This window comes from Lissotriton helveticus, chromosome 2_1 (genome assembly GCF_964261635.1).
Source record: "Lissotriton helveticus chromosome 2_1, aLisHel1.1, whole genome shotgun sequence".
Classification (NCBI taxonomy): domain Eukaryota; kingdom Metazoa; phylum Chordata; class Amphibia; order Caudata; family Salamandridae; genus Lissotriton; species Lissotriton helveticus.
In genome coordinates, this window is record NC_136059.1 from 94,035,758 (window position 1) to 94,062,896 (window position 27,139).

At 46.4% G+C, this 27,139-nt stretch overlaps 1 protein-coding gene and 1 long non-coding RNA gene across 2 annotated transcripts in view; both read right to left on the minus strand.

Moving 5' to 3' along the window:
• Positions 1 to 18,969, minus strand: part of NAGK (N-acetylglucosamine kinase) — a 261,040-nt gene extending 242,071 nt beyond the window's left edge. The window contains exon 1 of the mRNA XM_078674531.1: positions 18,805 to 18,969. Within this exon, the coding sequence (XP_078530657.1) occupies positions 18,805 to 18,896 (92 nt within the window). The 5' untranslated portion in view covers positions 18,897 to 18,969. The remainder of the gene's footprint in view (positions 1 to 18,804) is intronic.
• A 3,155-nt stretch (positions 18,970 to 22,124) lies between these two features.
• Positions 22,125 to 25,263, minus strand: LOC144817751 (uncharacterized). The gene is made up of 3 exons (XR_013606972.1): positions 23,216 to 25,263; positions 22,997 to 23,112; positions 22,125 to 22,327 (listed from the first exon to the last, which is right to left on the minus strand). It is a non-coding gene; the product is annotated as an uncharacterized LOC144817751 (long non-coding RNA).
• Positions 25,264 to 27,139: the final 1,876 nt, after the last annotated feature.

Below are 27,139 nucleotides of genomic sequence, written 5' to 3' on the forward strand. Positions count from 1 at the left end.
GCATGGTGACAAGTGGGGTCCAGGAACCATTGGAGAGTGGCTGGTTTTGGGGGCCGGCAGACCCAGAGGAAGTGCCGCGCGGCGAGTGACCCCGAGGATTGCGGCCTGGCGAGTAGGACACGGGGTAAGACGCTGACCCTGTTGCTGCGGGGGCGAGACGCGTCCGCCCCCATGGGGAAACGCCCCTTAAAACCCCCCCCCTGAGGCTGCTCGGGGGCCAGAGGTTGATGGGGGCCCCATTCCGGACACTGTCCCGGCGGCGGCGGGTCTGCCGCAAAGCCAGCTGGAGCAGATCCTGAAGGCAATCGCAGATACCAGGGAGGCCCTGCATCATGATATCGGGCAGGTGTCCACGAGCCTGGGCCTATTGCGTGCAGACCACGGCAAGTTGGCGGATCGGGTCAAGGAGACCGAAGCCCGGATTGATGCGCTGGAACCTTCGTCGAAAGCGGCAGACGGCGTGCTGGGGGAGCTGCAGCAGAGGGTACACCAGCTGGTGCAGAGGGCGGAGGATGCAGAAGGGCGCAACCGCCGCAACAACATTCGCGTGGTGGGCCTGCCGGAGAAAATTGAGGGGGCCGACATGTTGGGCTATCTGGAGGCCTGGCTGCGAGCTGTGGTTGTCCCGGAAGGGTTGTCGCCGTTCTACACTCTAGAGCGTGCTCACCGCGTGCCGGCTCGTCCTCCAGCCGAGGGCCGGCCTCCCCGCCCGGTGGTGGCGCGATTGCTGCACTACAGGGATCAGGACCTCATTCTGCAAAGGGCGCGAGCTCTGGGGCCCTATAAGGTGGACAACGCCCAGGTCTCCATATATCCTGATTATTCCTTGGAAGTCCAGCGGCAGCGGTCAACTTTTCTGGCGGTCAAGAAGGCGCTTCGGGAGGAGGGAGTCCGCTACTCTCTCCGGTTCCCGGCCCGCCTACGGATCATGCTCGATGGCAAATCCTCCTTCTACGACAATCCCGACAACGTCTGGAACTGGCTGGAGCTCTACAGGACCGGCGCGGATGCGCTTCACGCGCCTGGGGAACAGCGGAGGGCGCCACCGAGACCTCGGCGGGGTAGGAGACGCAAGAAGCGACCACCGAATGTTCGGACACCCACGGTCTCACAAACTGAGCAGGAGCGCAGGGATGCCCTCCGGGCGGTCTCCGACATCTCCCAGACATTGGACTCCGCGACGGCTGTGGAGTCGGGATCCCGAGGTGGCACTGACGGGGGGACTTCGGAGGAGTCGGTGACTGGGGACCCCGCACCACCACATGTCACGCCTGGGACTGCGGACGGTTTGCTGGACGAGTGAGGATAATGCTCCCCTGCAATGGTATCGTATGACCTGCTGTGTTCCGGACCTGGGGTGGCGGCATTGACCTGCTGGGCCTGGGACTGGGGTTGGGCGGCCACCTTCTGTGGTGCTGGTTGCTTTACTTGTGGAGGGGATGCGGGGCGCATGGGGCACGTAGGGGAGGCCTAACTGACTCAAAGGAGTGAGCTGCTTGCGATCTGGTGAGAGAGGCGACAGGCCACCCCCTCATCTCCCCCGCCTACTGTGGGACTCTGGTAGTTACCAGGGATTGTTACTGTTGGGCACTACTTATTTGGATGGGTTTCTGCTGTTGGGGACCTATTCTGGGGAGGGGTGGGACGTGGGGTTGTTGGGGAATGTCGGGGTTCATTTGTTGGGGAGTAGTCAGTGTGCGTGCGAAAGTTGCTTTTATGGGGGTTGCGCTTGTCACGAGGAATGGGGACCCTCCTTGATCTGAAGTGTGTGACCTGGAATGTGAGGGGTCTGAATTCCATGCTGAAACGCCACAGGGTCCATGCCCATCTTGTCCGCAGGGGGGTGCAGGTTGCCTTCCTGCAGGAAACTCACATTGATCATACTGAGGGGCGGGCCCTGCAGCGCAGGTGGCGGGGGCATATGTTCTACACCACTTACTCGGCCTTTGCACGGGGGGCTTTGATCTGGATCCGGGCGGGGGTTACCTTTCAGCCTTTGGTGACGATAATTGACCCTGAGGGAAGGTTTGTTGCTGTACAGGGCCGCCTAGATGGGAGGGACGTGACGCTCTGCAGCGTCTACGCCCCGAACGTGGACCAGCCTGCCTTCTTTGCGCGCCTGTCTGGGAAGCTGGCGACTGTCCTGGCTGGCACGGTCCTGCTTGGGGGGGATTTTAACTCTGTGCTGGACGTGGGGCTAGATCGCTCTCACCCACCGCTAGCGCAGGCAGCAGCTCACAAGTTGGCGCAGAGTAGGAGAGAGTGGCAGAGTAGTTGGGGCCTAGTCGATGCGTGGCGGACCCACCAACCGACCGAAAGGGATTTCTCCTTTTACTCCCCCCCCCGCACGATCTGCATGTTCGCCTAGACAGCATTCTGTGTTCACAGGACGTCCAGAGCCTGGTCCGCCACAGTGAGTACTTGACCAGGACGGTATCTGACCACAACCCTTGCCTAGTGACGGTACAGTGGATGAGGCGACGCCAAGCTATCCCAACGTGGTGGTTGAACCCACTGACGCTGGAGGACCCGGCCTTTAAGGCCAGTGTACGTAGTGGGGTGGAGGGGTATTTCGACACCAATGCAGACACGGCATCTAGCAGGGCTATGGAGTGGGACGCCTTTAAGGCGGTGGCTCGGGGCGTCTGCATCTCGGCTACCGCAGGTGTCCGTAAAACCCTACTGCAGGATGTAGAGCGCAGTGAGGACCGATTGCGCGCAAAGGAACGGCGCAGCCACGCGGACCCCGAGGCTCATGCTGCGGTCTCAGAGGCACGTGAGGTGGTGGCGACAGTATTGGAAAAACTGCGCTGCTTTGATTATAAGGAGTTCCTGGTCCGAGCTCACGCTGAGCGGGACAAAGTGGGTTCGCTACTGGCGTGGTTGGCCAGCCCTGGGGCCCGTGGCTCCCCTATAGTGGCGCTCGCCACGCCGGAGGGGCGCATGGTCTACACGCAGTTGGACATTAACGACCAATTTCTTCAGTATTACAAACACCTTTACAGGAGCAGGATGCCGGATCCCGCAGCGGCGCTGGAGGAGTTCCTGGTGACGGCGCGGTTGCCCAGGCTCGACCCGGAGCACGCGAAACTGCTAGGCGGGGATGTCTCCGAGGGTGAAATCAGGGTGGCCATCAAACACATGGCCCGCCGCAAGACTCCGGGTACGGATGGGCTCCCGATTGAATTTTATGCGGCCTATGCGGATGTGCTGGTTCCGCGGCTGCAGGCGGTTTACCAAGAGGCCTGGACCTCAGGGTGCTTGCCGGCGTCTACACGCGAAGCCTTAGTGATACCCTTACTGAAGAGAGGGGGTGATGCGAGCTGCCGTTCGGCGTACCGCCCGCTCTCCATGCTCACCACGGATTATAAGATCCTGAGCCGGGTTCTCGCGACGCGGCGCCTGACCCACATGCGCTCCTTGGTGCATAGCGACCAGGCGGGCTTTATTCCTCAGCGCACCACTGCTACCTGTGTGCGCCGGTTGCTCAGGATCATGGGGGGTGAGGCCGCAGGCTTTCCGAATGCTGCAGTCCTCTCGATTGACATCGAGAAAGCATTTGATAGCGTCGAGTGGCCGTACCTGCTCCGTGTCCTAGAGGCCTTTGGGCTGGGTGACCGCTTTGTGAAATGGACCCCCTTGCTCTATGCCGCGGCCACGGCCCGGGTCAAAACGGGGACCACCATTTCAGCCTCTTACGCGGTGGGCAGAGGAACCCGACAGGGGTGTTCTCTGTCACCCCTGTTATTTGCACTGGCCATAGAACCACTGGCTGCGCATGCCCGGCTGGGCCGGGCGTATGCAGGGCTTCCGCTGAGAAACGACACCCACTACATCTCTCTCTATGCGGACGATTGTCTGTTTCTGGCGGACGCGGACGACTCCCTGCGTGGGGCCGAACGGCTCCTGTCGGACTTTGGTCAACTCTCAGGGCTGAGAGTCAACTGGGGGAAGTCTTGCCTCTTCCCGCTGACTCCGAGGGCCGATGACACCCAGCTGGAGGGTGCCTTGCAGTGGGAGCACCACTGCCTCTCATATCTGGGCACCCTCATCTATCACTCGCCGGCGGCCATCCTAGACGGAAACATCAACAGGGCGATTCGGAATCTACAGGGTTGCATGGGTTTCTGGCAGACGCTGCCGCTCTCGGTCGCGGGGCGAGTCGCACTGTTAAAGATGGTGGCACTTCCCCGATTGTTGTACCTGTTCCGCACTCTGCCGGTCTGGATACCCGTGTCAGTTTTCAACAGACTCCGCTCCCTGACGACGGGGTTCATCTGGGGATCGGGCAGGAGACGGGTGGCGCTGACCACGCTGATGCGCCCCAGGGCGGACGGGGGCCTTGCGGCCCCGGACTTTGAGTGGTATTATCTGGCAGCGCAGCTGCAGTGGCTAACCCAGGCAGTGGCTTTGGAGTTCCGTGGCCCGGAGGATGCGCCAGGCAAATTGTTCCCGAGACACATCATCTCCTTTATAGTTTTGGGACAGAGACTAGACCTAGCTCAGCTCACCTTGGAGGAACGGACGATTCGAAGCTGCTGGCTTCGGGCACACAAGCGTTCCGGTGCCGCTCGCCCTTACGCCCCAGAAATTCCGCTCGGGATGTGCACGGCCTTCCCACATGGCGGCGACTGGTCCGCACTAGCAATCTGGGAGGAACTTGGCCTGCAGATGATTGGCGATCTCTACAGGGATGGCTCGCTGCTCCCGTTTCAGGAGCTGCGGGACTCCTACGATCTACCGAGGGGTGGATATCTGCTCCATGCTGCATTGGTGGCTGGTATTCGCCAATACTGGAGGTCTGGGCTCACTGAACCGCCGGCCTCGGAATGCTGTCAATATGTGGTGTCGGCCGCTGGCACTTATAAGGCTGTCACATGCCTTTACCGACGGCTGTCGTCTACTGCCCTGCAACCCTTGGACGGGCTGCGAGCCAAGTGGGAGGGGGACATCGGGCGATCCATCCCTGACACGGTGTGGCCACAGCTACTGCGCAGAGCGTGGAAGGGCACGAGGAACGCCAGGTTCCAAATGGTCCAGTTTTTTACCCTACACCGAGCGTACCTAACGCCGACGAAAATCTCGCAATATTTCGAGGGGGCTTCCTCGCTTTGTCCCCGATGCGGAACCGCGGATGCGGATTTCGCCCACATGTTCTGGACTTGCATCAAGCTAGCGGGTTACTGGGAGGCGGTGATGTCCTGCCTGAATGCTGTCTCGGACCGGCAGATCGCTCTTGACATGGGCACATGCCTATTATTATGGTTCCCTCACACCCCTCGTACTCGAGTTACCAGCAAATTTTGCGACCTGGGTTTGATATTGGCCAAGCGTGAAATCTCCATGCATTGGAAATCTACTCAAGGCCCCAACTACCTGCGCTGGAAGACCACTTTAGAGTGCTGGGCGAAAGCGGAGAGTACATTGCGGCTGCGACAGGCTAGGAGCCTAGATACTGACAGGGCGCTGGAGGTGGCCAGGGCGTGGGAGGCCCTAGTAGTAGCGCTCCAACAGCCAGATGGTGACCAGAGCGAGGATGAGGGAGGGACTCCAGGGTGAGAGCACTGAGCCTGGGATTCCACACACCCACCAGGATGCACGCACTACTTACACCTACTGATGGCAGACCTGGGGGTCTGGACACTCCGTTGAGGGGCGCCTCTTACCCTTTCCTGAGGTCCCTGTCCCGGACAAGTAATGATAATATGTCAACGACTGGAAAGGAGGAGTACAGCACACTGGCTACGGGGGGGGGGATTGCGGGGTGGGGTGGGTCAGTTGGGGACTGTTTTATATAAAAGATATCTTGTGGGAGCTGGGCTGCTTTACCGAATCGTTGGCTGATGCCTGAATTGCTTTTATCCTGTAATGTACCCTCTTCACTTGATTACCAATAAAAATCGTTTTTACAAAAAAAAAAAGAGGTGCAACTGGAGCCCCTTGGGCAGTATTCGATGCTACCGTGACCTTTGGGGCCACAGGAGCCTTTATTCCACTAGTTTTAACTAGCGATTTAGCAGCCATGGGAGCAGCAACCCTTAATGAGGGTTCTACAATTCCCTTAAAGTCGCGCTCAATCCTTTTTAGATGTACTTCAATTTTACTCAGTCTATCCTCTAATGGACGTAAGAGAACTCTAAGCGTATCATATATGACAGTTGACTCAACGTCCCTGACCCCTTCCCTGTCGCCTTGGCTTGGCAACTCACCTGCTTCCTGGTGCGCCCCTCTAGGCAATATAGGATCTACTAAACCCATGATTTAGCCGGAGCAGGGCTTGCAGAATCGCCCACATTAGGCCGCTCCAGAGTAGCTGGAATTACTCTAGTATTTTTTGGGGCTTTCTTTTTCCTCCCACCATTATTCTTTGTCAGCACTTGTTTATCCTTTGGAATTGCCCCAGGGTCTCTCCCACGTAATTGCCTAGTATTATACACCTTGACTACATTGGGCACAATAGGCAACCTTTGGGGAGATAACAATAACAAGTCTGAGACCGTAGACTGATTATCAGATGGAACCAGCGATAAGTCACAAGAGGGTAGCTGTGGATTAGGGAGTTCTAAGATAGGTGAAGCACCAATACCATAATTAGCACCTTGGTGAACAGGAGTCCGCACATTCGCAATATGTCCCATTGAAGACCTTCTAGCAATGGCGAGTTCCTGGGAAACTCGTCGCTCCATTATCGTAATGCCTTCGTCAACTACACAGTTCATCCTAGTTATGAACTGGTCCATGGCTCCAGAGAAGTTAGCAGTATCCGCTCTCCCCTTGGCCTCCTTAGGAGGCATGGAAATCAACCCAAGGAGTCAACAATGAAGATACAATGAAAGTTACTCACTAGTTAAGGCCGCATATGACTAGGAAAGGGGGTGGCCCGACCCGGCCTTCTCCGGTCTTGAACGGGCCCGCCCTTGGCCCGGGCTTTGCCCGGGCGCGAGGCGTTCCTCTCTTTTCACACGCCTCCGGGCGGTCTGAAGGCGTCACTCGCGCGCCACAACCGCCGGGGGACCTGGGGGTTGAAGTCCCTGCCCTCGCGGCGGCTGTGATGGTGCTGGCGCTGTGAGCCGTTCCCCTCACGGCGATGGAGTATGAGCCCCAGAGCAACGAGCCGTTCCCTTTACGGCAGTAGGAAAGTCAATATGGGTCCGCAAACAGCATTCCTCCTCAAACAAAAGCTCCCATTCAATCATTCTTGCAGAGTATCTGTACCAGTTGCGTCCAGTCATAACTTTATTATCAGTAGGGCGTGAAGCAATCTGGGACAAGTCAATGCTCCGCGGCCTTTGAAGAAGAATATTATGAAGGGGATCCATGTCTTTGCAAATCTATGATCTGCGTCGTGTGGTGCCGAAGTAATCTCCTCCATGCCCACTGTCTGCCAAAGTCTATTGTACCAGTCTCTTGAGGAGGGGATACACATTTTACCCCACAGAGCAGGGGTTCACTCTTTCGCAGCCAACACATTCCGCAAACCTATATTCTCGAGTGTATGATGCTCTATAGCTAAAATAATGCGGCTCAGGTTTTGGGGGATATACAGATTATTAATTTGATAACTTTCAATACCTTCTCCCAAAACATTTCCTACTTACGGGCAGTCACACAGTATGTGCACCAGCCACCCAAACCTGGTTACAACCCTCCAAAAAAGATTGTGTTTGCTTTCATTAAATGAAGTGTTTGGGGGGTAAGATGCCATGCTTCCCGGCCGTGTACACGATGGATTCCTTTATATACATCTTTACGTATGTGGCCCACTGGTTCTGTACTAGTTCCCTCTCCCGGCTGAGTTGGGGTGCATGTTTTGAATTAGTGAGGCCCTCTCTGAGAAGCTTGTGGATTCGGTAGATGACGTAGATATCCGTGGTTACATTTGTAAAAATCTTTTTGAAGACCATCAATGGGTGACTAGCTCCTTCTTTAATTTCCTTTTGTTCGACCCAACGTCTAACTTGGAGATATCTAAAGCGGTTGTTTTCCCCTAGAGCATAATCTTTCTTCATTTGTTTAAAGGAGGGTGTGATGTCTTGCTACCCTTCCCCTTTAAGTCCCCAAGTTCTATACCTGTGTTCTATGTTCTTAGAACAGACTCTCTGTTAGATTCTCACTTTGTCAGTTGCTGTAGGCTGTACTTGGGATGAGGTTTTAATAAACCCACCTTGCTTCAACATTTTACTTGATTCACTCGTTTATTTAATCCTTGACCATTTTACACTGGCGACGATCGGGAGTCACCTCAATCAAGACAACACAGCAAACGAGTCCTACCCTGCTTCTCCTCCAGCGGCTGTTTCTCGACATAAGAAGCGAAGCGTTGTCTTCACAGCGGCAGACTCGACGTCTATCTCACTGGTGAGGAGAGTGGGAGGATAAAAAAATAACTTTGGGACTCTAATTTAAATTGAATAAGACTTGTGAGAGATTTTAGGCATTGCGCGAGGATAACGTTAAATTTTTTTTTTCACTCGCGCTGTGTTCAGAATTGAGCTGCGCGCGCATTCTACTAACGCTGATCATGCGCTGCTCATTCTGACGCTGCTCACACGTGAGCCTTGCGTCCAGTCTCTCACGCTGCGTGTCAAGAGTGCGTTCCAGCGAAATTCAACGCTGCGCTTCAAGGAAATCTACATTGGAACGTTGCGTGCCAGCCATTCAAACAAACGCTGCACATTCTACGAGTAGAAAACGCTCTCAAGATTAGAACGACGTGTTTGTTCAATTGTTCCACATTCTTTTCCCCATTGTTGTACTAAAGAAGCATTGCTAGTACAGTAGTGGAAGGACACCATTGTCTGTCTCATTTAATTAAATTGAAATTATCAAAAAAAAAAAAAGTCTGTCTTCAGTACAATTCAAGAAAGACACTATTAATAAAACAAGGATAGTTAGCTACGGTATTTAAAGGACTTTATAGGATAAATAAGCATAGGTCAGTGCAAATAAGCATAGGTCAGTGCAAATAAATATATAAACAAAACTCAAACAACCTTTTCAGGTGTGTCATTTTTTTTTTTTTTTTTTTTTTTCTCTTCATCAAAAGACTCATTTTATCTTCTCTTCATCTAAATACAACATGCAAAACGTAACTCAGCCAGCATTCTTTCTAACGAGCCCAGGTGAACCAAACGTGAAATGGAAAAAGTGGAAAAAAATTTTTGCTAATTATGCAAGAGTATGCGGAACAAATTTGAGTGCGGAGAGGAAGCATTCACTTCTTTTACATTGTTTAGGAGGTGAAGGCCAGGATGTTCTTGAGCACTTACCAGATCTTTCAGCTGCAGAACAAAGAAATCTTAATGAATACGAAATGGCATTACTACAACTGGATAGACATTACTTACCTAGGCTCAGCACAATCATGGAAAGATATCATTTTGGTCTGAGAGAGCAAAAGAAAGATGAATCAGTAGAAGATTACGTTTCTTCTTTAAGGAAACTTGCATCCTCATGTAATTTTGGACAAACCCTTGATGAGAGAATTCGTGATCAATTTGTTTTGAGATGTGGACACGATGAAATAAGGAAAGAACTTTGGTTAAAAGACGAACCACCTCTCGAAGAAGTTTTGACGATTGCGAAACAAGTGGAACACATGACAAAATGTGTTAGTGAACTAAAGAAAGAAAAAGATAAACCCTCTACTTCTGAGTCAAAGGAGGAAATAAAAGTCGATGAGACTGTCTGCTTGATAAAAAAAACTGATGGTGTAAACACAGAAGAGAAAGTGAATAGATATATGTATTCTCCAAATGTTAGATTTTCATGTTTCAGATGTGGTCAGAGTAATCATTTAGCCAATTCTCCTATGTGTCCTGCCCTTAGGACAACGTGTAACTTATGCAACAAAAAAAGGTCACTATGCTAAATTTTGCAGGTCAAAAGCTCAAAACAGTGATAATTCAAGGAGAAGATGGCCTCAACCTCAAGTAAGATCTATTTGTTTTGAGGTGAATGATGATAAGTCTGATCATCCTTCTTTCATTGTCAAGGTAGAAAATTCCTTAGTAAATTTTAAATTTGATTCTTGTTCTAAGATAACCATTATTGATGAGAAAATGTTTAATGAATTGTTTGCAAAAAACGTGAAAATGCATAGATGCGATATTTTACCCGTAGGTTATAGTGACAAGCCTATTTCAATGTTGGGATATTTCATGGCTGTAATTGAACTCGGTTCTCGCATAATAGTAGGAAAAGTTTATGTATCCAAGAAAGGTGATGCTTTATTGGGTTGGTTTCATCAAAGACAGTTAGGGGTTACCCTTGATCCCAATGCTTCTCCTCAAGTTCAAATTCATGAAATATCTGATACACCTAATACTGTGAGTGATGAAAAATTATCTTTGTCCTTGGCAAAGAAATTTCCTAATGTTTTCAAAGATGAATTGGGGTGTTTACTTGGCTACAAACATCTCATAAAATTGAAAGTTAATGCGCTTCCAGTTGTAGCTAAAGTAAGGAGAATTCCTCTTGTTGAACAGGCTAAGGTACAGGAGGAATTAGATAAGCTTATCAAGAACAACATAATTGTTCCAGTTGAGGCTACAGAATGGCTTGCTCCTGTTGTGATAGCGAAGAAACCCACCGGCGAAATTCGCCTTTGCATTGATTTGAGATCTTTAAATAAGGAGGTCATAGTTGATAGGTTTCCCCTTCCTAATATAGATGAAATGGTTTGCACTCTAGAAGGAGCAAAATACTTTACCACTCTTGATTTGGCTTCTGCCTATCATCAGGTAGTGCTAGATGATTCGTCGCAGGACTTGACTGCTTTTGTAACACCTATGGGTACATTTAAGTTCAGAAGGATGCCCTTTGGTCTCGTTTCTGCGGCCTCTGTTTTTCAGAGAATCATGTCAAGAATTTTGAAGGGATTAATTGGTGTAAAGTGCTATCAAGACGATTTGTTAATTTATGGTAATAATGTTGATGAACATGATAGTCGAGTTTCGTTGGTTCTGAGACGTCTAGAAGGAGCAGGCATGACTCTGAAGAGAGCAAAATGTAAATTTAGAGTACAAGAAGTTAATTACTTGGGTCATCGTATCACTTGTAATGGAGTTTTTCCCAAGAAGGAGTTAGTTGAAACTATAGAAAAAGTAAAAGAACCTACCTGCAAAGATGAGCTCCTCTCATTTTTGGGTATGGTAGAATTTTATAGTAAATTCATTGTTAATTTTGCTAATAAGACACATAACTTAAGAAAACTTACGATAAAAAATGCAACTTTCAATTGGTCTTCTATTTGTAAATCTGAATTCTTAAGCATCAAGAAGGATCTCACCAAAGCACCTTCTCTTCATGCTTTTGTCCCTGGTCTTCCCACTGTCATGTTTACAGATGCAAGCGATAAGGGTTTAGGTGCGGTTCTCGTTCAAAAAAAGGATGGTAAAGATACTTTGATCTGTTGTTCCTCTCGTTGTCTCAGAGGTTCCGAGTTGAATTACTCTGTAATAGAAAAGGAATCTTTAGCAATTTTTTGGGGTTTAAGAAAATTCAAAAATTTGATTTGGGGGACAAAAGTCTGTGTTTTGTCGGATCATAAACCTCTGAAAGAAGTCTTTTCAAAGAAAGGTTTGGATGCCATCTCATCAAGGATAAGAAAATGGATTGTTTCTTTACAAGAATTTGAGTTCGAGGTTGAGTATATTCCTGGCTTAGCCAACAGGTCTGCAGATTGCTTATCAAGGCTAGTTGATACTGAGTGCTCTGGAGAAGATGATTTAACTGATCCTGAAGAGTTTGTAAATGTGTGTGAAGTGACTGATGGTGCAATTGCTGAGTCTGAATGGAGATCTGAGCTGGAAAAGGATGAAGGTATTTTGAAGGTTATTCTTTCCTTAAAAAATAATTCTCGCTTAGATAAGCCTTGGTCGTTAGTCTCTGATGAACTGTCTGTGTGTGATGGACTCTTAACTCGTGGTACAAAACTTGTTCCCCCTGCCTCTCTAAGGTGTAAGTTGTTGTCCCTTGCTCATTGTGGACATTTGGGTATTGTCAAGACAAAAGAGTTTCTTCGCATGCAGTTTTGGTGGCCTGGCATGGACCTAGAAATTGAGAGGATGGTACGTGAATGTCCTGAATGCTGTTCTAGTGACAAAATTTTAAAAACAAGACAGATGCCTATGGTGAAGAGGATTTTACCTGGCCATCCGTGGGATGAGGTCGCTATTGACATTGTTGGCCCTCTCTCTGGTGTTTCTGATACCCCGTATCTCATTGTGTTGATTGATCTATACTCTAGGTGGATCGAGGTTTCTGCTGTCAGAGAAATTACATCTAATTCAGTTATTAAGTTTTTGGAGCCCGTATTTAATAAAGAAAGCTTTCCTAATAGTCTTCTCTCTGACAATGGTCCTCAGTTTTGTTCCTCTATGTTTTCTGACTTCCTAAAAAAATGTGGCATAATTCACAAAAGGTGTTCACTGTATCATCCTGAAACCAATGGTGCTGTAGAAAGAGTCAACAAGACTCTGAAAGAATCTATACAACTGGCTCATTCTTCTGGTTTAGATTGGAAGTCCACTCTCCAGGACAGGATTAACATTTATCGTTTTGCCCCACATTCTACTACTGGAAGGTCCCCGTTTGAGCTTTTCAAAGGAAGAGTTCCTAACACGTTGATGTGTCCGGGGTGGATGTATCTGAACAAAGGTCTTGTCAATAACGATATTGGTGAATGGAGAACCAGGGAGTTGCTCAAACAGGATACTCGCAAGACCTATTTTGATCTTAAGAGAAGTGTTTCTTCTCATGAGGTCAAAATAGGTGATCTTGTTAAAATTAAGACTCCTGTGGGACGTAAACCATGGTCGAAATACACTGACATTAGGACTGTTATTAAGATCTTTAAAAATGCTGTCAAAACTGATGATGGGAGAATTTGGAATAAGAGTCGTGTAGTTGTTGTTAATCCTGACATGCCTTTTTCTAATGTTTCTGATAATTCATGCAATGATTTCCACTTTGATTCTTATTCTTCTGTAAATAGGACTTTGCATCCACCTAAGAGAAGTCAAAGAACTCGTAGAGCTCCCTCTTATTTGAAAGACTATGTTTAAAGCTCTGTTCCTTCTTTTTGTATAGAAGGGAGATGTGTGATGTCTTGCTACCCTTCCCCTTTAAGTCCCCAAGTTCTATACCTGTGTTCTATGTTCTTAGAACAGACTCTCTGTTAGATTCTCACTTTGTCAGTTGCTGTAGGCTGTACTTGGGATGAGGTTTTAATAAACCCACCTTGCTTCAACATTTTACTTGATTCACTCGTTTATTTAATCCTTGACCATTTTACAGAGGGTTACTAGGGGAACACGTCACCCACCTATTTTGATGCACCTTGTATCCCTCCAGCTGTTAAAAGTCTGTGTCCATAACTGGTGTAAAGTCCAGGTAGCTGGTGTAAAGTCCGGGTACCCGAACAGTGGTGTTAAAGGGCTTGAGTACTACGCAAGACTTCACCGTTCCACAACAGAATCCCATATGTGTACTGCAGCACTAGTTTTGGGGCAGCGAGTTAAGCTAAGAGCTGTGAACCATAGTTTTTACCATGGGATTTCCCACAAGAGAATCCCTGCCAAGTAGTGGTCTCTAAGGCACCATTGGCGCTCTGATTCTGAATGAGCCCCACTAACAGAAAGCTCAAACAAGCAGCCTGATAAGAGGCCTGAAAGTCTGAATGCCCCAACCATCAATATGAATGAGTATTTTGCAGCAATTCTAGATTTTGTACCCTTAGTAATGAACTGCATACATGCCTGCTGAAGCAGTGTCAGGATTCCAGAATAATAATAAAGAGCATTTATAAAGCGCACGGCTACCTCCAGCGAGGTGTCCCGGCGCTAGCACAGAGGACAGCAGAGTAGAGGAACCCGAGCAGCTATTGCCAATTGCTTAAAGCGCTAGGTTTTCAGCACCTTTCTGAACTCCTGCTCCGAGTTCAACATGCGTAAGTGGGGAGGCAAGTCATTCAATAGTTTGGCAGTTCCCACCGAGAAAGACCTACTCCCAGGCCTGGCTTTGGAGAAGCAGGGGACAGTAAGACCACGTCGGAGGTTGGATCTTAAGGTGGGCTCTTGGTGGTACAGGCAAAATCTTTTCCTCAGGTAGCAGGGGCTCCTGCCATTGTAGGCGAGGAACGCAATAGTCAGGGCCTTATATTCAATCCTCCAAGCTAATGGGAGCCAATTAAGTTGTTTGAGGTACAGGGAGATGTGCTGGCGCAACGGGACCTTGCGGATTAGCCTAGCTGCTGCATTCTGCACCGTTTGGAGCCTTTTAATCAAGAACCCAGGAAGGTCCAGGTAAAGGCCATTTGCGTAGTCGAGGTGAGAGGTCGCTAGGGTATGAACTGTGGTCCTTCGGTTTTCTTCTAGCAGGAAGCCCAGAATTTTTCTGATGGTTCTCATCCTTCCGAAGAAGGCTGCCAAAACGGGCCAGGCTTGAGCAGAGAGCTAAGTCCTTGTCCCACCTGGCTCCAAGGTTTTTGGCCGAGTCTCTCAGTCCTGGTGGGGAGCAGAGTTCCCCAGGCCACCATAAGTCCGAAGGAGGTGGGGAAGCTTGATTAAAAAATAAAACGTCTGTCTTATCGGCATTCAGTTTTAAGCAGTTTTTATTCATCCAGCCTGCTATGTCTTGTGATCATTGAAGGAAGACACCAGCTGGTTGTCATCCGCATAAGAGATCACCTTGACTCCTCTTAGAAATGAGGGCCGCCAGGGGAGTAATGTAGATATTAAAAAACAGTGGGCTTAAGGCTGCGCCCTGGGGCACTCCGCATTTGAGTGGTTTTGCTGAGGATCTGCGAATCTGTTGGGTAAAAAGGGGGAGGGGAGGGAGGCAGGAAAACTGGGATCATGGCCCGAGGCCTGCAAGGGCCAATCCTCCTTTTTAAAAAAAAAATTTAAGTAGCAGTTCTTGTATCTGGTGGCACAAAAATACTGTGAATCACAGTAACAAAAACAACGAGTACAGGATAAAAGGGAAGCTCTTCCCTCGCATTCTGATTTTTTTTTATAAAGAAAATCCTTCTTGTGGGTGCACCATAAGGTTTTTTTTAGCAGCGCTCTTGATGAGTCATTCAAGTCTAGTGCACTATACAGGAAGTGCTCTCCACATGAACGTTTCATCAAACACATTGTAGAGGTTAAGGCACCATAATAGCGCCCATGTAGATGGAACTCCCGTCTTCATATTCCACAAGACGGAGCTTTTTTCCAGACAGTCTATGTGGAATCACTTACATAATCTACCCAAGGACTTAGCTACTGCCCTCCTATTCCAGATGATCAAGCATCAAACCTAGGAAAACTTTAGATTCCAGCTGATGAAGTCCCTAGGCACGATGTATTCACTTCCATCAAGCACCCTATGGTGGGGCCACTCTCCTCAGACTCCAGATGTACGTGCCCCCCGCTTTGGAAGCGGATGGAGACATGTAACACCACCCAGTGTTCCCAAGCCAGATGCACCTATAAGTATTGGTTGCTGCCCTGCCACGTCTGGGTAGAACCCTAGAGTCTAGTCTGTATCTGGTTGTATAAATGGCCATTCTCATGGGAAGTTCCTTTGTTGCTAAACAAATGAGTATGCTGTTCCTATGAGGAGATGGAAACAAGAAGGGAGGAAGGAGGAAAGAGTATGTAATCCAGGTGCTAAATAGAGAGTGCGTAAAAGCAGTGGCAGCGCTCCAATAAGGAGCAAGTGCCCTCACACACCCGAGGGGTGTCAGGGCAGCTCCTCGTTGGGCCGGCGCTGCAGTGCTCAACTTGCCCCACGAGGGTTTTTTTTTGCCGGACATCTTTTCTGGTTGCCATAGCGAAGCTAGGTGTTGTGAGGGAACTTATATGTAGTGGGCAGAAGTGGAATGAAGTGAGTGTGATCCACAAATAGCTACAAGATGCTCCAAAGGTGTTTTTATTAACTGGGTTCTTGTGCTACATGTTAAAAGATTGACTGGTGATTGGTGCCTCTTGTAGCTATTTTTAGATCACATTCACTTTATTCCACTTCTACTCACAACATCATAACACCCAGCTTCACTACAGCAACCAGAAAAGAACTCCGGCAAAGAGCCCCCTCGGGGGGCTCGTTGGGCATTGCAGCGCCGGTCCAACGAGGATCTGCCCTATGATGAAGCATGACACCCCTCGGGTGTGTGAGGGCCCTTGCTCCGTATTGGAGATCTCCCAGTGCCATTACACACTCAATTTAAAGCCTGGATTACATACTCTCACCTCCCTCCCTTTTTTCCATCCCCTCATAGGAGCAGCATACTCCTTTGTTTCGCACTATTGGTTGGGGGCTGTATGCTGGACCTCCTAAACCCGTCCCTCCTCGTGAGATTCATGCTCACGAGTGGCCCCATGAGAACATACTAGGGCAGGTCGTATAATGACCATTCCTTTAGGCTGCTTCACTGTCACTCAGGAGGCACTACAACGTGTAATGAACAAAGACTCACAGAATCATTTTCTGGTGTGGCTTACAGACTCTGGAACAGCAATCCCTCAATACTCAAAATAACAACTACATATGCTGCCGTCAAATACGAAAGAAAATAAATCCTCTTACATGGTCCCCTAAATTCAATCAGATTTAATCTGCAAGTCAAGCCCATCTTGTCATACTTTCTAACTCAACAAGGGCAGAAGTTGATTGCATAAACACTTTCCTTTTGTAATAACCATGAAGATAAACGCAAGGTTAAAATGTTCTTATGAATGCTTTTGATCTGTTATTCCATATTTCTACTTCTTAGGTTAGGAAACAATGTGTAAAAGCCAGATTTTTTTTCATGCCACCGAGATTTTGCTTTTGATTTTTTGCAAGTATTGAAAAATTTAAAAAAATATAGAATATATTAATCGTTAATACCAAGCTTCATACTCGGGCCCAATTACAGAATTACTGGATTTTGGTGCAGGGATAGGAAGGGTCAGAACTTTTGATTCTGCCTAGGATTCCCACACTAAAAACTGGCTATTATGAATGTTTTGCCAGGAATGGAGAATAACTAGCTGGATTTGGGAATACGGGTACTGTTGCACTGGATGTGCACTGATTACCGGGATAAATCTGCAGACACTTTCCTCCTACTCCGAAATTGCGAACGATGTCAGCGGGATGCCCAGCAGAGGTTGGCAGAGGAGGGAGGTTGGTAGAGATTTGAGGCAGGCTTGAGGAAGTCTGCTGGAGTGTTGTCTAGCGCCCCCACCCCACTCCTCCTCCCCTCCATGTTGTTGCAGGGTTTGTACATGTCCTCCGGGCTCATGCGTGCAGCTCATGCCATGTCCCTGCTGTAATTCCACAAGGTGTCACTCCTCACCCAGTGAAACTAGGTTCTGTATCTCACTGGTAACACTATGGGTGAGTTACTGACACTCATAACCAGGGCCTCGGTGTTATAATTTGTATACACCACCCCAAAGAGGATAGTCATCTGCATGGTTGCTTGTATTATCACACTTTTCTTTAAAAAAAAAAATACATAACCACAGAATCAAGCTTCCTGCAACATGGGTTTAGCAGTCTCCGCCCTTCAGATTCAGGACTAAACACAGTACGAGCAAATACTCGGGTCCTAAGAAAGGCACTTTACACCCTGATAATGTGTACCTAGCCCAAGACCCTGATAACGTCATTTTACTTATTCTACAGAGGATGAACCCACTAACGACATTCTTCTGAGGATGAAGTCTCTACCACGAAGGTACTATTTCTAAACCACTGATGATTGACAACCCACCTTCATAATACATATCATGGAGCATTTGGTCGCACATTTTTGATAAATCACTCCCATTCTGTGCCCAGCGATGGAGCTATTATTCTCACTGTCCAGACGTTAGCCTGGGAGAGATAAGGAAACTCTGATTTCTAGATGGAGCCCTTAGTCAGGATCCATACAATTATACCATTCTTGTGCCTGTAAGTTTTCCGCGTAATTATGAATGTAATGTGTTTGCCACATAATACACTACACGCAACATTATTTGCAAGTTGAAAAGTATATGAGTCGTGGAAAAGCATCAAAGGTTAATTTTAAAATGTGCCAGCAGTAGCGTGCTATGGTAGATCATTTATATATGGTAACTGGTGACGCTAGAATTGCTGTTCTGGGGTTAAACTGATAATAATCAAGGGAAATTGGTGCCCAGAGATGAACGATGTGTGTTAAAATGGAAAAAAATGAAATAACTGTAACAGAAATTGCTGCCTTATAATTTACCTTTTGTTTCTAATAACTTTAGTCAACGCGGCTGCATATTTTGACCCTCAATAGCTGCATAACTCAAGTGCCCCTGGCCTTGTTCCTTGACCCAGATACAGGCACCTTGATGAGACAGAGATGCTCTTTTAAACTTCAGACGATGTGGCCACTTTAAGTTTTTCTACGATAACACCCACTACATTTATAAAGCACGCTGTACTAACTGCTCGGTCATTGGAGTCCAATAACAAACTAAGCTATTTCCCAGTCATTAGTACTCAATAGCCGTCATTACACAGACTTCAGAAGGATGAAAGCCGAGTGAGCCCAACGGAATTCAAACCTGTGACCTTTAGGTTACACAAAATAAATAAATAAATAAATGAATTAATAAAATACACAAAGACCTCTCCATACAATGGATGAAAGACTCCACTTAAATTAGCTTAAAAACTTCCCACTCTGGTACTTGTAGTCCTAAATGTTGAGTTTCAAATGATAAACATAACAATGCGTATGGGGCGCTAGTAATGGAGACCCCGGAGTCCCACACTTTAGTGTCAGCCGACAAGCACGTAAGTTCCACGCACCCTTCCACTCCTCCGTAGTGCACCGCCATGGCTCCTCCAGCTGCTGCTTGTGGTGGTGAATGCGGGTCACGTGACGCACCAGCTGGGTCCATCCAATGAGGGGCGGGACCGGGAACCCGGAACCAGTGCAGGATGGATGACAGGGAAACTACAGGGACACAGAAGAAGGACTATCCGGTTACGGAGGGGGCGCGTGAAGCCACACCCTGACGCTGACATAGAGGACGGACTCACAGCCACGCAGGCGCAAGAGAAAGATGACTGACCCAAAATGAAAAAAAGAGCGGGAGTAAATAATTAAAACAAGCCATGAGCGCGAGGGTTTCATAATTACGCGCGTCAGGGGCTGTTCCAGGCTGGATTTTTGCGGTATTATAAGAATAAAAACCTTTGCACTGGATGAGTTACAGTGTAGTTAGTTGCCCTCCCTTTTTTGATTGCTTTATTTATTTATTAAAGCAATCAACGGCCCCTCGCGGCGGGATGCCTGGCTTTCACCTTGCGGATACCGTGCCAGGGTTATCTCACAGGGGAATACCAGGACGGGTTCCCTAAGCAAGCGCTTAGAAACCGCTTGGTGATTTGCGCTATATAAAGTCCTGTACATTTACATTTACATTTATTTATTTATTTTATGCGTTTTTATATAGCGCGGACTTTACCCGAGGTGTCAGAGCGCTTCACAATAGGACCAGAACTGGTACATAAGAACATTACAAGTGAACAAATTACAAAAGCAAACGCTAAGTTACATGAGGCAAAAGTGACAATTGTGAGCAAACAAAATACAAGAGGTAGCAAACGGTGCATTACAGGATGAAAAAGTGACGTGTGCAGGTTACAAAAGCGTACAAAGTACAAGTAGAGGTATAATACTGCAATAAATGGCAGACACTCAAGTACAAGAGTAAACGTTACGTAGGCAATGGCGGCACTTGTGCAAGTATCTAAAGCAAACAAAATATAAGAGGTAGCAAACAGTGTGTTACAAGAGAAAAGTGACGTGTGCATGTTACAAAAGAGTACCAAACACGGGTAAAAGGGTAATACTGCAATAAATGGCAGACTCTCAAACCACAAGAATAAACTGTATTTCCTTGAGGATAAGAAGAACATTCTTCCAAAACAGCCCGATATAGACCTGTTTCGAGGCCCCCTTCAAAAACTGCTGGTGCTCGGACCCGGTGAGACCCGGCCCACTTAAAGCCCTTCAGGCAATTCAAGATAGAATAGACTGCTTCCAGGTACTGGAGTCAATGGAACTGCAAATAAATTTTTTATCTGACATCTCGTGGTTAGAGTTTCTCTGCGGAGTGGGGCTTCAATTATAGCTAGACGTAAATTATATTTGAAAGACTGAAATACCGATGTTGCTCAGAGCACTATGGCGTTGGAGATAAGACTTGTGGAGAGGTCTCTCCAGCTACATTTTAAGGGGATGTAGAAATATTCGAGAATCTCCCTGACACCAGAAACAACAACTACTATGATGCAGTAGTTGCAGCCCTCAATGCAGCCTGAAAATGAATCTAGACTGCAAAAGATTCCAACCATGAAAAGCAAAGAGAGCGAGAGGAACCACTAACTGTTTTATGCGTGTCTGCACAACATGGCCAGCATCTGTAACCAGGAGAGCCGAAGAAGGATGTATGCGCCCAACTAATAAAGGGATGGAGGTAATCTGTGCTACAGTGGCTCATCCTGTAGTAACGCGGCATGAAGCTATAGTACATACTGATGCTCGCTAACGTGATCAGCTGCTATCCAACTGCAGAGCCAAACAGACAAACAGATGGAGGTGGCAGTCGCTAGAGTTTCAATGAAAGAAGACCCAACCAGTCCACCAAAGATCAAGGAATAGAATTGTGGTGGAAGTTCAAAAGAAAAACAATTAGGGACAATGCCCTATAGTGCACCACACCACACACCTGTGAAAATTGTGGTTTGGAGTCAAATCCAGGTGGCCAGAACAGGTGAAGAGCTGCTCCAAGTGCAACAAACCAGATCCCTCCCTGCAGGTGTGCAGGAGCTGTAGGCAAGATCAAAGAAACCCCAGGACAAATACTGCTACTCACCAAGTATGAACATGTATGGACAATTATAATCATCGCACATGGTCATACCCAAAAAATGTGGGTGAATATGAATCAAGAGAAGAAGAAGACATGTTCCTGATCTATGCTGGACAAACAGCAAATTCAAGATAACCTCAGCTGATGTGCAAAATAGAACTTAGGCATCAATGCGCTCATTAGTACTGGGACGTCTGTGATGGTCATGGACTATGAACAATTTTAGGCCCTGACTCTCGCCCCAAATTACGACCTACTAAGACAAATATCTATGCATATGGAGCCCCCCCACAGCTACCCATAGCAGAAACTTTGAGACTGTGGTACAACATAAGGCCTGTCGGCTAGTCGTGAAGTTTAACACTACCACTAATGGGGCAAACCCTTCTGAGCTGCCACATAGCAGAATACCTGGGATTGATCTTCTTTGCCATCAAGTCAATGAGGATCAGACAGAAAGCATTTTCATATAGTTTGGACTAGGGGTGGGCGGAAGTCGCGTAATGGACTTTCGCGGAGAGGCACGGAAAATGAACCAATTTCCGTGCCTCTCCGCAAATTTCCATTACGTGACACCCACCCGCAATATTAAACAGATTAAAGCCTAAAATAAGATTTAAAACACTTACCTTATCGCGGGGACATCTCTTCCTTAGTCTATCGCGCCTTCTTCTTGAAACTGCGCATGCACGGGAGCCTGCGCATGCGCATTCCTCGCCAGGAAAAATACCACCCTCGCACGACAACCCTTCTGACTTTCTGTCAAGGCATTTGAGGTTGGCAAGGGGTGTATCCATGCAAAAGTCAGATGGCTAGGAAGGATACATGAATATGGACACCTGCGCAGTGTGCCCAAAAGACCACTGGATCAATAAAATTGCCTAAGAAACCTAAACAAATAAATACTGCAAAAAGTGATTGACTTAATGCCAACACACCTGGAAGACATTTCTCAATCAGTGGAAGATGTTTGCCAACACATTGCAAGAGACCCTGTACCAACTCTGGAGAACTCAAGATGAACCAAGCACTACCAAAGTTGGATTGATCCTTCACGGCCACCATATAGTAGCACCCTGAACACTACAGAACATTGTAGTGGCTCCTGCCCATCAAGGACATCAGGGATCCACCAGGACAAAATCGCATCTTCATGAAATACTATGGTTCCCAGGTATAGTATATGTGGAGTAACAATCCCAGGCATATATTAGAACAATGACCAATAGATTAAACAAAACAAACTAGTGCAGTTTATAGAAAATATACATTTTTAATTTGATAAAAAAGGATTTAGTAAAAAACAGTGCATTGATCAGAAATGATAAAAGATTGTATATTAATACATGTATATTCACAAAACAATTTAATTAAAAAGGAGGTCAGGTGGCATCCGGTCGACGCGTTTCGACATAAAATATGCCTTCATCGGGACTTAAACCATCCAATTTCTGTAAAAAAGATTATAACAGTAGTTTACTTATTACATCTTCTGTCATTGAGTGATATAACTGGACTAGTTTTAGTATGTTCTAAACATTCTATTGGTCTAAACATTCTCTTCGCATTAATGATGTACCGCCTTATATACAGATTTTTTGCACCTATGCATATATAGATTTTCACACCCAAGCATATATTTTGATATTTATGAGCAACCACAGATATGGAGTATTCAGTATTCAGTTATTTGGCGAAACACAGAGGTTGGCACATTTGAACAAGAACATTCTTGTATATCATTCCTTTATCAAACAGTGCTATCGAGTAGTTAGATCTGATGGTACAAGTGATTCATTTCATACATTAGCCTAGTACATTCTAAGCATTTCAAGTGTTTTGCGTTTGCTTGGGGCTTCTACTCAAACATAGGCCCTAATTATTTATAAAATACAAAGAGTCATAGGACAGAAATAGTAGAAGAGGGGAAAGATAGAAGAATTCCATGTATATCACACTAAATCAGATTATTCCCTATTCTGAGAAATTGGTGTATCAATTATGAGCACTCATTTTCTATAGTTTTATGGAGACAACTTTTTATACACTTTAATATAATTATGAGCACTCATTTGCTATGATTTTATGAAGACAACTTTTTATACACTTCAATTTCTTACCTAAATTTATATAAATGTACAGGGACAATACTGTTCACCGTTTATTTTGACCTGCAGTACGGCTGTATAGATGCTGTCTCATCGGCTTCAAAGTTTGGAGATTTATTTGTAATTTTCTAAAAAGGATCAGAATGACATACGGGTAAACCATGAGTCAAGGAATCTAATTCCCTTGTTAAGAGAGTTGTTCCATTAGCAGGGTTATACATGACAGCTCACCTTGTATTTTTCTTTAAAGTATCATAGGAACTTTCGTTGCCTTAAGTATTTTTGGGTTACACTAGGAACAGATGACACTATCCTATGAGTAAGAAAAAAGCACGCATTTTAGTCTGTTGCCACATTAATTTTTCTTTGTTTCTAATTAAACAATATTACTTGCTCTCTTACCCTTAGGGGATTATGCTCTGTTCATCATCTGGGGTCATTAAAACGGCTAAGTACCACATCCAGGCCACCAGTGTGTGAAGTAAGGTCCTGACAATATAAATTAGCAGCAATGTAAGCCGATGTTCCATGTAGCCCTTTTTACTTTTTATAAAGAGGAAACTGGCCAGGGTGCGATTACCACTTACCTAAATATCTTGAAATGATATTGCTGCGTGGTACCGCTTCGTTCCCGTAGGTAGAGCTAACAAGTAGGTATAGGCCAGGCCGTAGAGACCACGGTCAGTAAGTGCAATGCCTGTCAGCTAAACAGTGAGGTGAAACGCCTCGCCCCTATTGTCACACAAAACCCATGTCTGCACCAGTGGGCCAAAGCTAGTGCAGAATTTGGGAGCTTTCTAGATGAGGGGCACTCCTCACTCGTTATTGATACCCACTCCAGGATCCTTGTAGTGGAGTGAGTTACTTTTACTGCCTTTGAACATGTAAAGCCCAAACTAGAAAGAGTATTTGCCACTTATGGTCAGCACCTTCGACAACTCGGTGTCAGTCACCAATAGCCACAGGCAAATGGAGACGTCAAATAGTTCATGGGGACAATGAACAAGCCCTTAGGAAAGGTGTTGATTAAGGATAGGGTCCTTTATCATTTCCTGAGAGCCTCAAGGAACACCTCACAGGGTCAATAAAATGTTTGGATGAGCTGAGAATGACTCCATCGCAGCAGCATCAGATGTCAAATGACATGTTTTTTTTTTTTACTTTATTTTTTTAATTTTCAAAATTAAACAAAATATAAGCAAAAACTCATTTTGTGGGTGGTATTACATTGAATAATAGTACAGATGGATTGTAAACATACATGTTGGACTGTATTTTGCAGAAACATCACTAGGTCATGAATGAATGAATGAATATAAGCTTTATAAAGTGTGAACTAAGCCCAGGGGCGTCAAGGCGCTGCTCAGGTCATGAAATACAGGCGTGGCCAAATATGTACAGTAACACAGGCTTACCTTTTGAGATGTTCAAACATACATTACATAATATTATGAGGCTTGTATGTATTTGTGGTGCATATTTAAGAAGTAGCATCGTGGTTATTTGTCAAAAGGTAGCACTTCAGTGGCTGCTAAATATCCTTTGGCCTGGAAATAGGCAGTAGACTATATATTTCACTCATAGAGTTGCAGGTAACTAAACTTGTAAGCCGAGCCTTAACTGTCTGTCTGACAACATTACACCAATGTAGCACTATCTCTCTTTCTGTGCTAGTAATAGAGCAATAGCTGTGTACCTGAGCACCGAATTTGGGATGTCTTCCACGTAACCTAGAAGTGCTGTGAAGGGGTCAGGAAGGATCTGACGCCGTCAGCAATTACGGACCAGGGGCAAGAGTCCTCCGCATTATCTTCCAAACCCAATGGTTTTACAAAGACCCAACAGTCTAAAGACGATAAAAAAATCCTTTTCCATTCCGAAATAACACCCCACAAATTAACATTCATCCTGGAATACTCATCAAAGGGACCTCAGGACTTTCTAAACCGGGGCAATCTGTTAAGATTATTCCAGGAAATAGAGGAGTTAAACGAAATAACTTCTCAGGACCTCCGGTCCGTTGAATTCAAAAGAATCCCCCAGCACATAGAATCTGAAGTCACCGTCACAACGTGGGCTTCAAAAGCCATTGCTGACAAAATATTCTCCACAAGAGATCACTTCGAATCATGGGGAATTTCGCTTTTAAGAAACACAATCCCAAGATACCCATTTCCGTTACATAAAATCACCCATAAAGAAACAAAGGGTATCGGGGAAAAATGTCCTCCGTTCTCTTGCCTATTAGGAGCCCGTACTACCTCTCCAGCCGATGTAAGCGTAGCGGAAGAGGTAAACCTGACAGACTACAACCACCCAAATAGGCAACCCGGTCGGGACACAACAGATTGGTCCTGGGTCCCAAGGTTCCTGTGTAAAAAGAAACCCTAACACGGAGAAAAATTCTTCCCGGTCTCCATGTAGGAGGAAGGAAGCGCAGAGTGCCAAAACTACTTCAACAAAAATCTCAGTATGCACATGGAACGTACATGGTTTCCACGAAATGGAGCTGGACCATGAAACCCAACTCTTTTTTTCCAACCAAGACATAATCCTGATTCAGGAGACATGGAGATTAGCACCAAGTGTAATACCAGGTTTCAAGACCCACTACATCCCCGCAGAAAGACACTCAAATTTTGGCCACCCCCGGGGTGGTTTATCAACTCACATCACTCAAAAATGTGACTGGTCTTCAGAAGCACTGTATGTAGGACTAAACTGGGTACAAGTGATCAGAATCACGCAATCTATGTCAGTCGGGCACAAAAAATGGCAAATTATAATCCTTAATGTTTATATCCATTCTGACCGTAAGTTACAACAAGGAAAACAAATGTGTCTGACGTCGCTGATTAAAACGATGCAAAAAACCTACAAAGGATGTCCTTTATTAATCTCAGGGGACTTTAACTGTGATCTCAATGGAAAATTGAGGGCAAAAGAAATCATGCGACTGCCCAAAGGAGGCCTTAGGTTAGCCTTCGACCCAAAAGCTCTGGGTCTGACAGTTCTAAATGGCAACACGACGGGGGATAGGCCGGCAGGCGTTACGTTCCTGACTGGTAGGGTCCACTCAACAATAGACTATACAATAGTAAGTGACGATTTAATCCCAGACATTGAGACCTTCAAAATCGTCCAACGATCAGAAAGCGACCATTTCCCCCAAATAACCTCCCTAAACACTGCGCCCAACTTGGCACCGAAATTAGCAAGTCTGCTTCACCAAGCCACCAAATTCAACTTAAAGAAACTAAAATGGAGAGGAGAAATGCTGGAAAAAATTCAGTGTGCCGCAATGGCTCGAAAATCCGAGTTAGAGATGCAAAAAAAGGAGGACCTGGTAAAAAATTGGGAGCTATTGGTCCTGGACCTTCTTCATAAATTTCCTGCAACTTCAGGTGTACGGAGTAAGTCTACCGCTAAAAAGGAGCCCTGGTTTTCCAACGAACTAAGAACAAAGAAAAGGAGGGTAGCAAATGCTGTTCGTCACCTTGCTTGGAACAAAAAGCTGGGGTTATCAACAAATAGGGGGGTTCTGACGGAAGCCAGAAGCACCTATAGGAAGGCTTTAATCATTGCAAAATCTGCCTACAAAGAGAAGTTATGGAATAGATTGTTAAGTGCCGGAAAACATCCCAATAGTCGTGAATTTTGGGGCATCATCAACGACCTAAATAAAGGACAAAAACTCTACCAGGAAGCGGGAGTAGGAGCTGACGCTTGGTCTCAACATGTGCAATCCCTTTACTGCATAAGAACAGTTGGCCTTCCAAATAATACGCAGGTAACAAATACAGTAGAGAATGGCCAGTTGGAAATCTACAACCCAGGCACAGAAGGACCGGTGATAAAGGATTGCGCGAAAGAGGAAATGATAGTCCCAGAATTAACAACCAGTGGGGAACTGTGTAAAATCATTATTAGGCTAAAGGCTTAAGGAGCACCAGGTCCGAATGGACTGCCCAATGCCATCTTTAAACATGACCCGGTATTTTGGGCAGAAATCCTGACACCATTGTTTAACCAAATCTATCGAGATTTACAGGTTCCTGCATCATGGAAAGGCAACGTGATTCACCCAATATTTAAACAAGGTGACCATGGTAACCCAACAAATTACCGACTTATATCGCTGATAGATGTGGAAGC